The sequence below is a fragment of the Manis pentadactyla genome, chromosome 5, assembly GCF_030020395.1.
Source record: "Manis pentadactyla isolate mManPen7 chromosome 5, mManPen7.hap1, whole genome shotgun sequence".
Lineage (NCBI taxonomy): Eukaryota > Metazoa > Chordata > Mammalia > Pholidota > Manidae > Manis > Manis pentadactyla.
This window is the reverse complement of record NC_080023.1, coordinates 122,810,616-122,828,185: the sequence shown is the minus strand read 5'-3', so window position 1 is coordinate 122,828,185 and position 17,570 is coordinate 122,810,616. Positions and strand designations below refer to the sequence as shown.

At 37.6% G+C, this 17,570-nt stretch overlaps 1 protein-coding gene across 5 annotated transcripts in view; it reads right to left on the bottom strand.

The window, feature by feature from the left end:
• NAA15 (N-alpha-acetyltransferase 15, NatA auxiliary subunit) overlaps positions 1–17,570 on the bottom strand; it is a 129,743-nt gene that overhangs the window by 19,357 nt on the left and 92,816 nt on the right. For all 5 annotated transcript variants that reach the window (XR_008997869.1, XM_036929085.2, XM_036929151.2 and 2 more), the window contains 2 exons: positions 17,087–17,215; positions 15,782–15,995 (listed from right to left, as the gene is read on the bottom strand). Coding sequence is in view for 4 of the 5 variants with exons in the window: in XM_036929085.2 (XP_036784980.1) it covers positions 15,782–15,995; positions 17,087–17,215 (343 nt within the window). In the remaining variant the exon portion in view is untranslated. The remainder of the gene's footprint in view (positions 1–15,781; positions 15,996–17,086; positions 17,216–17,570) is intronic.

The following is a 17,570-nucleotide window of genomic DNA, read 5'->3' as shown; positions in this document are numbered from 1 at the left end:
AATGTGACAATGAACTTAACAATAGATCTTGAGAAACAACTATGGAATGCCTCAAAAAAAAAAAGGACTCGAAATTACTGACCAATATTCTGTGATAAAGAGAAAAATCTATGTTGTTTAGACTTCAAGCAATAAATCTGAAAGCTATGTGTTCAATCAACATTATTTGGATAACACTTGTTAACACTAAGAAATGAAAAGTTATTCTAAAATACACCACCATTGTGGTATGGAGTATTATTCAGCCATAAGAAGAAAACAAATCCTACCATTTGCAACAACATGGATGGAGCTAGAGGGTATTATGCTCAGTGAAATAAGCCAGGCGGAGAAAGACAAGTATCAAATGATTTCACTCATCTGTGGAGTATAAGAACAAAGCAAAAACTGAAGGAACAAAACAGCAGCAGACTCACAGAACCCAAGAATGGACTAACAGTTGCCAAAAGGAAAGGGACTGGGGAGGATGGGTAGGAAGGGAGGGAGAAGGGGAATAAGGGGCATTACAATTAGCACACATAGTTGGGGGGGTGGGGGGTGGCATGGGGAAGGCAGTATAACACAGAGAAGACAAGTAGTGACTCTACAGCATCTTACTACGCTGATGGACAGTGACTATAATGGGGTATGTGGTGGGGACTTGATAATGGGGGGAATCTAGTAACTACAATGTTGCTCATGTGATTGTATATTAATGATACCAAAATAAATAAAATAAAACAAAATACACCAGCATTGTGGTGATTTTAAAATACACCCACAAATTCTTCCCTTCAAAAGATAGAACTTATTTCCTCTTTCCTTAAATGTGGGATATACTTATTGACTTACTTCTAATGAATAAAAATTACATGAAATTCAAGATGAGGACATAAAAGCTCTGTGGATTCCTCCTTGTTTCTCTTAGATCACTCACAGGAAGGCACCTGCCATGCTGTGAAGAAACCCCAACAACCTTATGGAAAGACCCAAATGGCCAAGAACAGGCCTCTGGCCCACAGCCATCTTAGAAACAGATTCTCCAACCCAAATCCTTCAGATACCTTGGCTTACATCCTGACTTCAACCTCCTAAGAGACCCTCAGTTCTTCTATAAATCATACAGTTAAGTGGCTCCTGGATTCCTGGCCTACAGAAACTCTGAAATTAATGTTTGTTATTTAAAGATACTAAGTGTAAGTAATGTATTATGAAACGACAGATAACCAAGGTAGATTTTGGTACCTGGAAGTGGGGTGCTGCTGAAAGAAAAGCTTAAAATGTGGGAGTGACTTTAGAACCAGGCAGTGGCAAAAGAGGAAAAGACTTGAAAAAGAACATTAATGGAAGCTCAAAGAGCTTTAAACTATTAATAGAGGTCTGGATTTTGGAGAAGTTTTAAGTGAGAGTTTAGAGTGAAGCTAGGAACTTGTTACAGTCATGCAGCAGCAGAAACGTTTAGCAACATTTATAAAATGTATCAAATTAACTGAATGATCTAGCTAGGGGAATTTCCAGTGTCAGTTGCTCCCCCCATGCCCTCCCCCTAGTCCCCACCAAAGTGTTGAAAGTAGCACTGATTCCTCTTGCTGCTTGTAGTAAAAATGCAAGAGACAGGGACTAAAGGAAGGAGCAGAGACTTCATGGACCTGAAAATTCTCAGCCTCTCCAGATATGGCTGCTGAACAAAGATCAAATCCTGGGCAGTGCCAGGAAAATACGGCCAAAGGGAAGGGAAGAGTTGGACTTTAAAATATTTGTGTTAAGACTCCTAACTCAGAAAGATGGTGCCTTAATTACTAGTCACACAAAATACTCTCTTAAAAATTTTAAGGGTATGACTCAAACAACAGAGTTTCTAAGCAACTTAGGAGTAACTGCCCTCTCAGAAAACCTTTAAGTAGACAAAGATATTTATGCATGTAGATTCTAGTACGATTCACACAAGATCCATAAAGTTTCTAATAGAATTATATGGACAGACACAGCATATTTGGACCAAAAGGAACAGAGAGTATAAAATGAAGAGAGGGCTTTAGACCACCCCAAGCTTTGGAGGCAGATTGAAAAACTACTCAGTTGCAAACAAGAAAAAGGAAAGATGATGGCAGAAGATGATGGCAGATGGAACCAAGAACCCAGAGGGCAGAGCCAAGAGCCATGGAGAATTATTCCTAGGTCAAGTCCTAATCAAAGAACTGCTAACCTGTACCCAACTGGACTTGAGAACAGACGTGAACCAGGAACTCCTGTGTGCCCACTGTTTTCCCCTCACCACCCCTTTGTGAATAAGAATGTCTACTACAATGGGTGCCCTATTCCTCTCCCATCCTTTTATACTGGGTATGTAGTTGGTAGGTAACTTTAGTTCACAGGATTTTACAACAAGAACTATACTTCAAGAGCTGTATTAAAAAACCATACTCAAGAAACCTCACCATACCTGCACCTTATCTGTATGACAGCATTCTGATTTTGAACTAATGCTCTAATGAAATAAGACTTCTGGAGGCCTTCGGAGAGGCAAGTGTATTTTGCATGTAAGAATAATGCAAATAAATGGTGTCCAGAATGCAGAAAATGGCAGGTAAAAATGTCCACAAATTTTTTGATTCTCCTCATTCAAGTATAGGTTGCACTTGGTGACTCCCTTCAACCAATTAGAATGATAAGGAAGTTATGGGGCATTTTGTCAAGAGAATAGAACATCAAAGGTTGCAGCTTCTTCCTTGTTCTCTCTCAGGCTAGCTACGGTGTTTTAAGGAACTCAAGAATGCTCTAGAATAACTAAGGAATTAAAGCCTCCTGCCAAAGGCCACATGAACAAGCAGTTGGGAAACAGCCCAGTCAAACCTTCAGATGACTGAAGCCCCTGCTAATATCTTAACTAAACAACTTCTTAAGAAACCCTGAGCAAGGGCCACCTAGAGAGATGCTTCTGAATTTCTGATCTATGTGAACAGTTGTTTTAAGCTGCTAAGTTTGGGGGTCATTTACTTGCAGCAATACATCAACAACTACCAAAAACAAATACTTGTTTCCCTTTTTCCTGGTAAAGAATTCCTTATTATTAAATAGAAAATCTCAAACAATCACCAAAAATTACATTCTGGAAACACAAGACTATGAATGAGTGGCCACATAAATTCTGAACTTTCAATGATTTGTAAAATAATTGCTACTGCTTTTTACTACATACTACAGTACATACATTATTTTATTTAATATTCTCAGTATTAAATAAGATAAATAAAATACTAGAATAAGAGCATAATATTATTTTATGTATGAGAAAACTGAAGTTTAAGAGGAAAAATGACTTAGTAAAACAAAGAACAAGCCTAAACTTTGAGGTCAGAGCAAGGTTAAATCCACTTCACTCTGATCTCAAAGTCTAGGCTCTTTTCTTTCTACTGTGCTACTCCAGGGGTCAGCAAACTTTTCCTGTAATGGAACAGATACTAAATATTTTCATCTTTGCAAGCTAAAGGTCTTTGTTGCAACTAAATAGCTGTTGTAGCATGAAAACAGCCATAATATACAAAAAAATGCACTTGGCTATATCCCAATAAAACGTTATTTACCAAATCAAACTGCCGTATGAATTTGCCCTTTTGGCTAGTCTGTGACCCTATTCTATAATACCTGCCACTTTGAAAGGACTCATGTCAGTTTTTAATAATATAGTTATTACCAAACCATAGAAAATTAATACAGAAATTAAGAGTTCAAATCCTATTTCACTTAATTTTGCACTAATTTCCAGGATAAGCATTGTTTCAAATTTACATCAATTAGCCACCACTTGTATGAATATAACAGAGGCTCAGAATTTTAGCTTAGGAGATATCAGAGGAAAATTCTACTATGTTAGAAGACAATATCGTACAATCTTTAAAAAAAAAGTGTGTGTATATGCAAATATATATGTATATACAGAGAAAATAACATCTGAACCTAGACTACTCTATCCAGTCAAACTAACATACACATAAGAAGGCAAAATAAATCTGGCCATATGAAGCCTCTTAAGCTTGCCGAAAAGAAAAAATAAGAAGTGACATATAACTTCTTAACCAAAAAACAAAGCAATTAGAATTGACCCTTGATTCTGCATCCGTGGATGTTTTGTTGCCCTTGTCTAGCTTGGATTAATACTTAGCCTAAAGGCACACACCTGATCATCTACATTTGCTTTCTTACAGCACTAAACTATGTTTTCTACCTTTATCTTGCATCTACCTACCACTTCAGCATTTTATTAAAAATAATAATAATAATAAGGGAGAAATGTGGGATTCACATATAAATCAAGTATAAAAATCAAACGAATATTCATATCTGACCTGATTGTTTGTAGTTCATAATGCATGATCAAAACTGAAAGTTTCTGTGATGACTGCCCTTGTACTGTTCACCATGTAAGAACTTATTCACTATGTAAGAATTTTTTCACCATGTAAGAACTTGTTCGTTGTGCTTCAGAAGATCAGAGACTGATGAGAATTAGGCTTGGGGTGGATTAATGATTGTGCATTGAGTCCCCTGTACAGAATTTTATTGTTGTTAACTGTTAACAACCATTTGATCAATAAATATGAGAGATGTCCTCTCAAAAAAAAAAAAAAAAGAATTGACCCTTGAACACAGGTCTGAACTGTATGAGTCCACTTATAGAAAGATTCTTTTTCAATAAATGTATTGGAAATTACTTTGAGATTTGTGATAATTTGAAAACCTGGCAGACAAACCACATGGCCCAGAAATATCAAAAAAATTAAGGAAAAGGTATGTCATGAATGCATAAAACATTTGTAGACGCTAGCCTATTTTATCACTCACTACCATACCATCAACTGTAGAGTATTAATAATTGTTAAGTTTTTGGGGAGTCAAAACCTATACGTGGAATTTTGACTGCATGGGGGCATGGGGGGTGGAGTGGGATGGTCACTGCCCCCCAACCCCCACAATTTTCAAGGGTCAACTGCACCAGATATGTACTATAAATATTAACCTTTACAGTGAACTATTAGAAATAGTACTGTTGTATGAGAAAACTCAATTGTGTTTAAGATTTCCCCACCCCAAACAGTAATCTGTATGTTAAATGCAATTCAAATTAAAAACTTCAACAGAAACTTTCTGGAAGACAAGCTAATTCTACAGTTCATACATAAGCAAAAATTTGCATATAAAAATCAAGAAAATTCTGCAGGAATAGTGTAAGATTAAGATGAAAAAATACATCATAAGAAGAGAAACCTGTGTACTGGTATCAATACCACATAGTTTTAATGTCTTTATAGTAAGGTTTGATATGCAATAGAACAAGACACCATGACTCCAACCCATCACATTACTTTTTCAGAGTTTAGTTCATGATATAGGTGACATTTTAAGTAAGTGGAGAATATGACAAAATTACTCAATACTGTTGAAAAATCAACAGTCTACTTGACAGTAAAAAGCCACCTTCAACTTCACATCACATATAAAAATTAACTCCAGATGGCTACCAAGCCAAAAGTAAAAATAAAAAAACAAAGGAAACTTAAGATATTTAGAAATATATTTTAAATTCTGAAGTAAAAAAGCCTTCCTAAATAAGACCTAGAAGTCACAAAAGACTAAAAAACAAATTATTGAAAACTAAAACTTTTACATAATGAAAGATACCCACCATAAACCTAAGTGACAGGAAAAAAATATTTATAATACATAAACAAAGCCCTGAACAAGTACAGTAACTCCTACAAATTAAGTTTCAAAATAAAAATGGGCAAAAGATAAGAATAGTCAACTCAAAGGCCACGAAAACATATGCTGATTGTGGGTAAAACTGTAACATTTCCAGAGTATCTCGCCTGGCTTTAGTGCATTTGCATATCCTCAGGGGTGGAAAGAAGTTCATCTCCATGTCAATGGATAATTACCTGGGCAACTGAGGGTGCCTCTGAACCTGAGAGTTTAAGGGGAGGGGCTGGCTTGCTCGCTTCCCTCCTTCCAGAGCAGGGAGACAGAGACTGTGCTGGACTGCAGTTTGTAAGCAATAAATGGGTTTTTAAACTTTGTTTCCCACTTTGACTGATTTCAGTTTTTAGAGGTATTTGCCCCAGGATTTCTTCTCCCCAGACTTACATCTGACACAGTGGACAGGATTCCCCTGAACCTGAAATCTGTCATAATGGGTGTGACCTATGGGAGGGCCGCCCCAATAAATGATGGGGAGAAGTGGTGCTCGTGCCAAGGGACATGTCTACACTCGTGTGGTCGTGGAGGCACTACCACTGCTCCTGGTTGTGGTGACCCCAGCCCGTGGCCTGAGCCTAAGGCTACTGCTTCTGCCACTGCTGCCACTTCTGCGGCCAGCAAAGCCTGGTCACAACTATGGAAAGGAGCAGAGGTCCAGTACATCTTGACAGAGAAGCAGTTAGTTGACATGTACCACACCTTGCTGGCTAGAGAGTCCATCGCTGGAAAAGTTCCAACCAAGGATCCACCTATCCCATCATGGGGTGGATGAGAGACTGGACCGAAAGGCCATGGAGTGGTGTGGCACAGACATCTGCTGTATATCATGTGACTGGCCATTTGCCTTTGGCATCCCCAGGAAATGATGAAACAGATTCACTGGCCCAGGTGCGCTGGCTAGAAGGAAAGCCTGCCTCTGATGTAGTCCAATGTCTACATCAGCATTTGCTGAAGTCAGCTGAGCCCAGAAGGAGTGCCCTGCATGTTGTGCAGATCAGCAAACCAACAAGAGCGGCCTAGAATGTTTCTGCAGCCTATGGCCAGTCGCCAGTGACTGAGAGCGATCAAGGCACCCACTTTATTGGACATGCATTGCAAGAATGGGTGCAGCAATTAGGAATAAAATGGACGTGGCCCAGAAGGATTAAAGATGGCAGCGTGAGAGGAGAGACAGAGGCTTCCTCCTAAAACCACATATAATGCAAAAATATAATCAATACAATTAATCCTGAAAGAGCAACAGGAAAGAGGACTGTGCCAGACTGCATACGCCTGGAGAAAAGACCAGACCTAACAGAACACGGTAACATACCAAAGCTGTGGCCCAGTGGGACACAAGCCCTTCCCCAACCCCAGCTCACTGGTGTGAGGAAGTCAAACAGAGCAGGGAGGGAGTGGAGGCCTGGGACTGCTGAATACCTAACTCCAGAGATCTGCTCTGGGAGCACAAACCTACATTTCATGGTACTTGCATGGTGCTCTCGTGATTACACAGTTGGAAAGCTAAGACAGGCAGAATTCCTGGAGAAACTGAGATTTCAGTTGCCTGTGGAAAGCAGGGTTCCAAATCTGGCTTCTCTGGGACAAAAGAAAGGCAGGCAGTCTGAGAGACTTCCTAATAAGGAAGCCCTTAGCAAGAGGGTTGCTAAAGGTGCAAGGACTGCACAGAGCTTACTGCTCAGGAGAAAGGACAGGTAGACAAAATTGTCCGCGGGCACTCTGGGAGCTTTCACGATCTTCAGGTGCTCCAGCTCCCTGGCTGGCTGCATAGCTCCAAGGACCACCTCTGTGATACGCAGCCTACTGTGCTTATCTCCCGGCCAGACTCACCTGGCTCGCAAACCGGGAAACCCTACCCTGGCATTAGGCCAGCCAGAGGGAAGATCTGTCTACAGCAACTACAAACGCAATGCATAGAGGTTTACACCTGTGTGCTCGGCCCACTGGTTCAGGCAGTAGAGACAGGCATAGCAGCCGGGAAGCAGGAAACAGCTCTTTCCTTCCCCCAGGCACCAACACCACTCCCCTGCGACCCCAGACATTGCTTCAAGGGGCTGAGAAGCTCCAGAGAGCAGAGCTTCTGGACACTAGAGGGGCGCCATATACAAATATGAAATGCCAAAGGAACCTGGTGTTCAGAGTAAAATTATTAATACAACTGCTGAGACAGATTTACATGGCATTGACCTCATGAATCTTCCAGAAACAGAGTTCAAAATAAAAATCATTAACATGCTCATGGAGGTATGGAAAGACATTCAAGAACTCAGGAATGAATTCCAGTCAGAGATCCAACTGCTGAAGAGCACATTGGAGGGTATTAAAAGCAGACTGGATACGGTGGAGGAGATGACAAATGAAATAGAAACTAGAGAAGAGGAATACAAAGAAGCTGAGGCACAGAGAGAAAAAAAGGATCTCTAAGAATGAAAGAATAGAGAGAACTGTGTGACCAATCCACACGGAACAATATTCCCATTACAGGGATAACAGAAGAAGAAGAGAGAGATAAGAGGATAGAAAGTATCTTTGAGGAGGTAACTGCTGAAAACATCCCCAATATGGGGAAGGAGGTAGTCTCTCAGGCCATGGAGATCCACAGATCTCCCAACACAAGGGACAGAAGGAAGACAACAAGACATATAGTAATTTAAATGGCAAAGATCATGGATGAGGACAGACTGTTAAAAGCAGCCAGAGAGAGAAATAAGATCACATACAAAGGAAAGCCCATCAGGCTAACATCAGACTTCTCAACAGAAACCTTACAGGCCAGAAGGGAGTGGCATGATATATTGAATGCAATGAAGCAGAAGGGCCTCAAGCCAAGATTACTTTATCTGGCAAGATTATCATTTAAATTTGAAGGATGGATTAAGGAATTTCCAGATGAGCAAAAGCTGAGAGAATTTACAACCCACAACCATCTCTACAGTCTATTTTGGAGGGGCTTCTCTAGATAGAACTGTTCCTCAGGTTTAACAGCTGTCACCAGAGGTAATAAAACCACAGTAATGAAAGTACAACAGCTAATAACTAAACAAATACAAAATTAAATTAACTTTCCCAATGTCAATCAAGGGATAGACAGAGAGTACAGAATATGATACCTAATATATAAAGAATGCAGGAGGAAGAAATGAGAAGAAGAGAAAAAAAAACCTTTAGACTGTGTTTGTAATACCATACTAAGTGAATTAAGTTAGACTCTTAGATAGTAAGGAACTTAACCTTGAACCTTTGGCAATCACGAATCGACAGCCTGCGATGGCAATAAGTACATACCTATCAACAATCACCTAAATGTAAATGGACTGAATGCACCAATCAAAAGGCATACAGTCACTGAATGGATAAAAAAACAAGACCCATCTATATCCTGCCTACAAGAGACTCATTTCAAACCCAAGGAACATACACACACTGAAAGTAAAAGGATGGAAAATGATATTTCATGCAACTAATAGGGAGAAAAAAGGAGTTGCAGTACTTGTATCATACAAAAGAGACTTCAAAACAAAGAAAGTAACAAGAGAAAAAGAAGGATATTACATAATGACAAAAGGATCAATCCAAAAAGAAGATATAACCATTATAAATATCTATGCACCCAACACAGTAGCACCTACATATGTGAAACAAATACTAACAGAATTAAAAGGGGAAATATAATGCAATGCATTCATTCTAGGAGACTTCAACACTCCACTCACTCTGAAGGACAGATCAACCAGACAGAAAATAAAAAAAGACACAGAGGCACTGAACAACACATTAGAACAGAAGGACCTAACAGACATCTACAGAACTCTACACCCAAAAGCAGCAGAATACACATTCTTCTCAAGTGCACCTGGAACATTTTCAAGAATAGATCATATACTAGGCCACAAAAAGAGCCTCAGTAAATTCAAAAAGATTGAAATTGGACCAATCAGTTTCTCAGACCACAAAAGTATGAAAATAGAAATAAATTACACAAAGAGAATGAAAAATCCCACAAAAACACACACAGGCCTCAAAACATGCTCTTAAATAACCAATGGATCAATGACCAAATAAAAAAAAGAGATCAAGCAATATATGGAAACAAATGACAAAATAATTCAACACCGCAAAATCTGTGGGACGCAGCGAAGGCCGTGTTGAGAAGAAAGTATATTGCAATACAGGCCTACCTCAGGAAAAGAACAATCCCATATGAGCAGTCTAAACTCACAATTAATGAAACTAGAAAAAGAAGAAAAAAAAATGAGGCCCAAAGTTAGTTGAAGGAGGAACATAATAAAGATTAGAGCAGAAATGAATAAAATCGAGAAGAATAAAACAATAGAAAGAATCAATGAAAGCAAGAGCTGGTTCTTCGAGAAAATAAACAAAATAGATAAACCCTTAGCCAGACTTATCAAGAAAAAAAGAGAGTCTACTCACATAAACAAAATCAGAAATTAGAAAGGAAAAATCACTATGGACACCACAGAAATACAAAGAATTAATAGAGAATACTATGAAAAATTATATGCTAACACACTGGATAACCTAGAAGAAACGGACAACTTTATAGAAAAATATAACCTTCCAAGGCTGACCCAGAAAGAAACAGATAATCTGAACAGACCAATTATCAGCAACAAAATCGAAGTGGTAATCAAACACCTACCTAAGAACAAAACCCCCGGACTAGATGACTACACTGCTGAATTTTACCAAACATTTAGTGAAGACCTAATACCCATCCTCCTTAAAGTTTTCCAAAGTGTAGAAGAAGAGGAATACTTCCAAACTAATTCTAAGAGGCCAGCATCACTCTAATAACAAAACCAGGCAAAGACACCACAAAAAAAGAAAATTACGCACCAATATCACTGATGAACATAGATTCAGAAATAACAAAATATTAGCAAACCGAATTCAAAAATACATCAAAAAGATCATCCATCTTGATCAAGTAGGATTTATTCCAAGGATGCAAGGACAGTACAACATTAGAAAATCCGTCAACATCACCACATCAAGAAAAAGAAGGACAAAAACCACACGATCATCTCCATGGATGCTGAAAAAGCATTTGACAAAATTCAACATCCATTCATGATAAAAACTTTCAACAAAATGGGTATAGAGGGCAAGTACCTCGACATCAGCGAGAAGCTGAAAGCTTTTCCTTTAAGATCAGGAACAAGACAAGGATGCCAACTCTCCCAGATCCTATTCATCATGGAGGTCTTAGCCACAGAAATCAGACAACACAAGAAATAAAAGGCATCCAGATTGGAAAGGAAGAAGTTAAACTGTCCCTGTTTGCACATGACTTAATAATGTACATAAAAAACCCTAAAGAATCCACTCCAAAACTACTAGATCTAATATCTGAATTCAGCAAACTTGCAGGATATAAAATTAATACGCAGAGATCTGTGGCACTCCTATACACTAACAATGAACTAGCAGAGAGAGAAATCAGGAAAACAATTCCATTCACAGTGCATCAAATAGAATAAAATACCTAGGAATAAACCTAACCAAGGAAGTGAAAGACCTATACTCTGAAAACTACAAGACCCTCATGAGAGAAATTAAAGAAGATACCAATAAATGGAAACACATCCTGTGCTCATGGATAGGAATAATTAATATTGTCAAAATGGCCATCTGGCCTAAAGCAATCTACAGATTCAATGCAATTCCTATCAAAATACCAACAGCATTTTTCAACAAAATAGAGAAAATCGTTCTAAAATTCATATGGAACCACAAAAGATCCCAAATAGCCAAAGCAATACTGAGAAGGAAGAAAAATGCTGGGGGGATCTCGCTTCCCAACTTCAAGCTCTACTACAAAACCACAGTAATCAAGACAATTTCGTACTGGACTGGCACAACAACAGACCCATATACCAATGGAACAGACTAGAGAGCCCTCATACAAACCCAACCATATATGGTCAATTAATATATGATAAAGGAGCCATGAATATACAATGAGGAAATGACAGACTCTTCAACAGCTGGTGTTCGCAAAGCTGGACAGCTACATGCAAGAGAATGAAACTGGATTATTGCTTAACACCATACTCAAAAGTAAAGTCGAAATGGATCAAAAACTTGAATGTAAGTCATGAAACCATAAAACTCTTAGAAGACAACACAGGCAAAAATCTCCTGAATGTAAGCATGGGCAACTTCTTCATGAATGCATCTCCTCAAGCAAGGGAAACAAAAGCAAAAATGAACTCATAGGACTACATCAAACTAAAAAGTTTCTGTGCAGCAAAGGACAGCATCAACAGAACAAAAAGGCATCCTACAATATGGGAGAATATATTTGTAAATGACATATCAGACAAGGGGTTAACATCCAAAATATACAAAGAACTCACACACCTCAACACCCAAAAAGCAAATAACCCAATTAACAAATGGGCAGAGGATATGAAGAGACAGTTCTCCAAAGAAGAAATTCAGATGGCCAACAGACACATGAAAAGAGGCTCCACATCAGTAATCATCAAGAAATGCAAATTAAAACCACAATGAGATATTACCTCACACCAGTAAGGACGGCCAGCATCGAAAAGACTTAAGAACAACAAATGCTGGCAGGGATGGGGAGAAAGGGGAACCCTCCTACACTGTTGGTGGGAATGTAAGCTAGTTCAACCATTGTGGAAAGCAATATGGAAGTTCCTCAAAAAACTAAAAATTGAAGTACCATTTGTCCCGAGAACCCCACTCCTTGGAATTTACCCGAAGAATACAACTTCTCAGATTCAAAAAGACATATGGACCCCTATGTTTATTGCGGCATTTCTTACAATAGCCAAGATATGGAAGCAACCTAAGTGTCCATCAGTAGATGAATTGATAAAGAAAATGTGGTATGTATACACAATGGAATACTTTTCAGCCATAAGAAACAAATTCTACCATTTGCAACAACATGGATGGAGCTGGAGGATATTATGCTCAGTGAAATAAGTCAAGAAGTGAAAGACACGTACCAAGTGATTTCATTTGTTTGTGGAGTATAACAACAAAGCAAAACTGAAGGAACAAAATAGCAGCAGACTCAGAAGACTCTAAGAGGGAACTAGTGGTTACCAAAGGGGAGGGTTGTGGGAAGGCAGGTGAGGAGGAAGGGAGAAAGTGATGGAGGGGTATTATGTTTAGTATACATGGTGTGGTGGATCACAGGGAAAACAGTGTAGCACAGAGAAGGCAAATAGTAAATCTGTGGCATCGTACTACAGTGGTGGACAAGTGACTGCATTGGGGTGTGGGTGGGGACTTGACAATATGGGTAAATGTAGTAACCACATTGTTTTTTCATGTGAAACCTTCATAAGAGTGTATATCAATAATACCTTAAAAAAAAATGGACCTGACCCTGGACATTTTGACACATGGACTGGCAATGGCTGGCCCTTCTGGCACCTTGGGGGAAAGGCCTGGAAGCTGGCTCGTGTGTATTACTTAAGTAACAGCTGAATGTCCCCCAAACGTCACAGTAGCATACCCAAAACGTCCAGGAAGCATCTTGCAGGGAAGTTTTATCTTCATGGCCAGTGCATGTACCCCCCACAGCCCTATATGTCAACCTATTTGTAATTCCCACAGGGAGGGAGTGAAAGTCTGGTATACTAGACCAGGACGAGATCCCATTGCTGCCACTGTTTTATCAGAAGACCACTCTCTTCTGTGTTGTACCTGAACGGACGGCTTTGCCTATGCTGGTCTCCTTAAAACATGTTAACTTATTGCCCTTAAGGTTATTTTCTCCTACAGTCCTTGTGGCCTTAATGCGCCCCCTGGCTGCAGCTGCCTCATCATGATTGCTCTGAACCCTCAGCTACTGCCTGCCTATGGAATAGATGAGTTACAGACTTAATCTGCCTAAGACTTTGAACTAGCTAATCCTCCAGCTCAAGGATTGTCAATATTTTATTGCTGTTGCTATTGTTATTTTGTTAGTCTGGTCACAATGCTCCAGTTTTCTCGCCCAGAGACCATTAGGAAGAAAGGGAAAGAGTAGATTGTAAGGCGAGATTTCTGGAGGAGTGGCCTGTGGGTAAAATTGTAGCATTTCCAGAGTATCTCCCTGGCTTTAGTGCATTTGCATATCCTCAGGGGTGGGTGGAGAGAAGTTCATCTCCATGTCAGTGAGTAGTAAATAGGCAACCAAGTGCGTGTCTGAACCTGAGAGTTTAAGGGGAGGGGCTTGGTTGCTTGCCTGCTTCCTTCCAAAGCAGGGAGAGACAGACGGTGCTGGACTGCAGTTTGTAAGCAATAAACTTTTATTGCTCCCTTTTAAACTTTATTCCTCCCTTTGACTGATCTTGGTTTTTATAGGTATTTTGCCCTGAGATTTCCTCTCCCTGGACTTACACTGATGTTCTACTCTTAAAAATCTAGTAATTATAAATTACATATTTCCCCCAAAATAACAAAGATGTTGAGCTAATAACTCAGTGTTAGCAATAAAGTAAAAGACAGTCTCTACACAGTTCTAGAGGCAATAAAAACCAATGAATCTTCTTATGTAAGGCAATTTGATCCTATTTCGCAGTCTCATACGCTGACCCGGCAACTTTCACTTCTAACTTTCATGCTAAATAAATATATGCATAATGATGTACAAGGACATTTACTACAGCACTCTAATGGTAGGAGAAAAATTCACACAGACTCCTGCACAGCCATTAAAATGACTGATGTCAGTGATAATAAGCTATGTCTAGACATGGAGCAGTATTATAAAAAGGGTATAGGGGGTGTAAACTCTAGAACACTGGATATGGTATCACCCAAACAACTACAAAGCACCATCCTGAAATGTATATATAGAGTATCTGTACACATTAAGACTCTGAAAACTGTAATTGTACACAAAGGAAATTGATCTTTTCATACAGATAGCCTTTTGACAAAAAAAAAACCTTTGGTAAGAGAAAAGTATAAGGGATTTTCACATTTGCTAGATATGTTTCTGAATTGTTCTAACTTTGTATAATTAGAGTTAATTGTGTATAATTTCTATTATTTGAAAAAGAGGAAGACAAGAGGAACAAATAGAAAGGTAAACAAAAGAAGCCACAGGATAACACCTCTAGGCTTCAACTGTAAATTGTTCTGTAGATTATTGACATTTTCTTTCTAGTTGAATAAGCAATAAGAGAAATACAAGTGAAATCTGTAAAAGGGTTTCCAGGGATGATCTAAAAGTTCTAAAGTGTTCCTGAGCAACAGGAAGTAAAATTTAGTAACAAATTAACAAAAGGATTCAGAAGATTTCAGCAAGAAGAAGGACACAGAAAGTAACTAACCATAATCTTAGAAGAGGAGTAAACTCAGGACTGAAGAAAAAAATGTGACACAATTTTTTAAGTACCAACTGCTCTACATTTTTGCCAATAATTATTCACAAAATATTTGGATGTACAATTCATTTACATCCTTCTACATGCCTAGAACACTTTTACTCTGAGATCCTTTCCAAATAATTACCCAAAGAAGACTTGTCCCTACACATCCTGACATCCTGCTGCTATAAAAATGGCACATTAAAAGCTGGTGAAATGATAAGTCACTGGGCAATTTTACTAGCTTAATTTCATGCTGGCTTTTAATGTTCAAGCAATATTCATCATTCAGTAGGCTAATTATAAATCCTTATTAAAAAGAGGAATAACTAGATATACCAGCAGTGAATGCTAAGGTAGAGTGCCAACACTAATTATACAGTATTGTAGTTAGCAATTTACAGCATTGGGTAAACCAGATGTTAAATGTAAAACTCAAGAAAATTACCTTTTTAAAAGCTAATGATAGTTTACAAATTAAATTCTTGCTTAACGTTTGAAAACACAAACAGTATTTTTCCTTCCATTGCTTAGAGAAATTCAGAAAATGACCATGATCATTTTCTAAGCAAGTATAACATCTTCCCACAACATGCTTATAAAAAGCTCAGGAAAAATCTTATTACATAAAAATATAAATACACATACACACACCACAGTGAACAATAAAGTATCTTTGAACACTATACCTGTATCAGCTTCATGTTCTTTATTCTCATCTGTAAGGGGGTTGTCATGAAGCTTCAAATAGATCTCTATAGCAATTCTTGCTGCCTTGAAGTAAAATGGATGCTGTCGAAGTACATCTTCTAGTTTTAGTAAGTCCACATATGATCTAAGAGTAATCTTCCTCATACAGTATGTATGAAAGTCAAACTGGTCATCAGTGATTTCTATAAAATGCTAACAAAATTGTCTTTTTTATTATACTGAAGTATAGCAATGTCAAAGAAAACTACAAAAATCAAAGACTTCGAATTACTTGTTTCCTTGGCTTGAAAAAATTAGTAATATAGAAATATATCATTCAATAAAAATTCTGTGTATCAAAAAGGCAGATGCAATTGGCTATCACCTGGCACAGTATATGGCATACATCAAGGCACTGAATTATTTGTTGAATGAAAAGGAAATACAGTGCTTTAAAATATATATATATTTATTTCTTCCTTATCATACTTATCATGACAAATTCAACATAACTTATTTGTAAATACAATGGTGTAATACAGATTTACATGTTAAATACTCAGCAGTTGATAATTTTTCTGAGTATACAAATCTGAATTTTATGCAGTGTAATGTTGGTAACAGAAATCAATTAACAAGTAAGCTGAAACTAACACATTTCATCTAAGCTCTTAGGGTTCTCCATTTGATAACAAAAGCAGCATGAAATTACATAAACTATTTTTATGTATTAAACACACAAAAAAGGAAAGCCAACTACTAGTAACAGAAATGAACCAAAAGTAAAGAGGACTAAGAAAATAATGAATTTATAATAAAATGAGGAATTACACAAGTTATAGAAATATCATGAAAAACTTCAAAGTTTAAATGCTATAAATATCGAGTATATAATATATATGGCATCATCGATCATTTCCACACAAACAAGTTTCTAGGGTAAATGAAGAGCTTTGTATATATTACTGAAATTTGAAAGAAATTATTAAAAATTATTTGAAAATTAGCAGCAATTTGAAAGAAACATTAAAAGTCAATATAAATGTAGCCAAGATACAAACTTTCCAAAAATATTTTTACATGAATTCTTACAGGAAGATTGGACAATGAAAAGTCTGCTGAAAGGGAAGTCTACTGAAAATGTAGTATATTTCCATTAAAATAACTGAAAAATGTAAATACTTATATTTTGAAATCACTGTGAATTATAAAGATGGAGAAAAGTAAAAACTCTTAAGATTTGCCTAAAACCATCAACATGTAACAGGATAAAATGAGAAACTCATACATTATAGGGTACTTACTCTCTCAATCTCATGACATTTCTTAAGTGCTTCACCAAATTTATTCATTGCCTTATAAGCCTGGGCACATTCTGTCTGGAACCACATGCATTGCATTTCATTCAAATTCTCTACCGCTGATGTTCCTTCCTATATGAAAATCACATATATTTAGGATGATTCTTACTAATTATATTATTCCACCATAGGATTTAAGAAGGGAAAGATGGTGAATTGATCTGAATTATTCGGAAATTATTTTCTATTTTCTTAACTATTTGTGGAATAACAGCAGTTAACATGTGAAATAGACTGGAATTATATTTCTAACCACTAAAAAAGTACTTTTGTAATGATTAATCAGAAGATCTATATAACTGTGGCTGGGGAGTAACCTGAGAAATAGAACACTAGAACCTAACAGGTACTCAATCAATATTCACTTCAAACCTAAAAATTTAATCTGTAACGTCAATATATAGTTTGTCAATGTAAGTTTATGTTT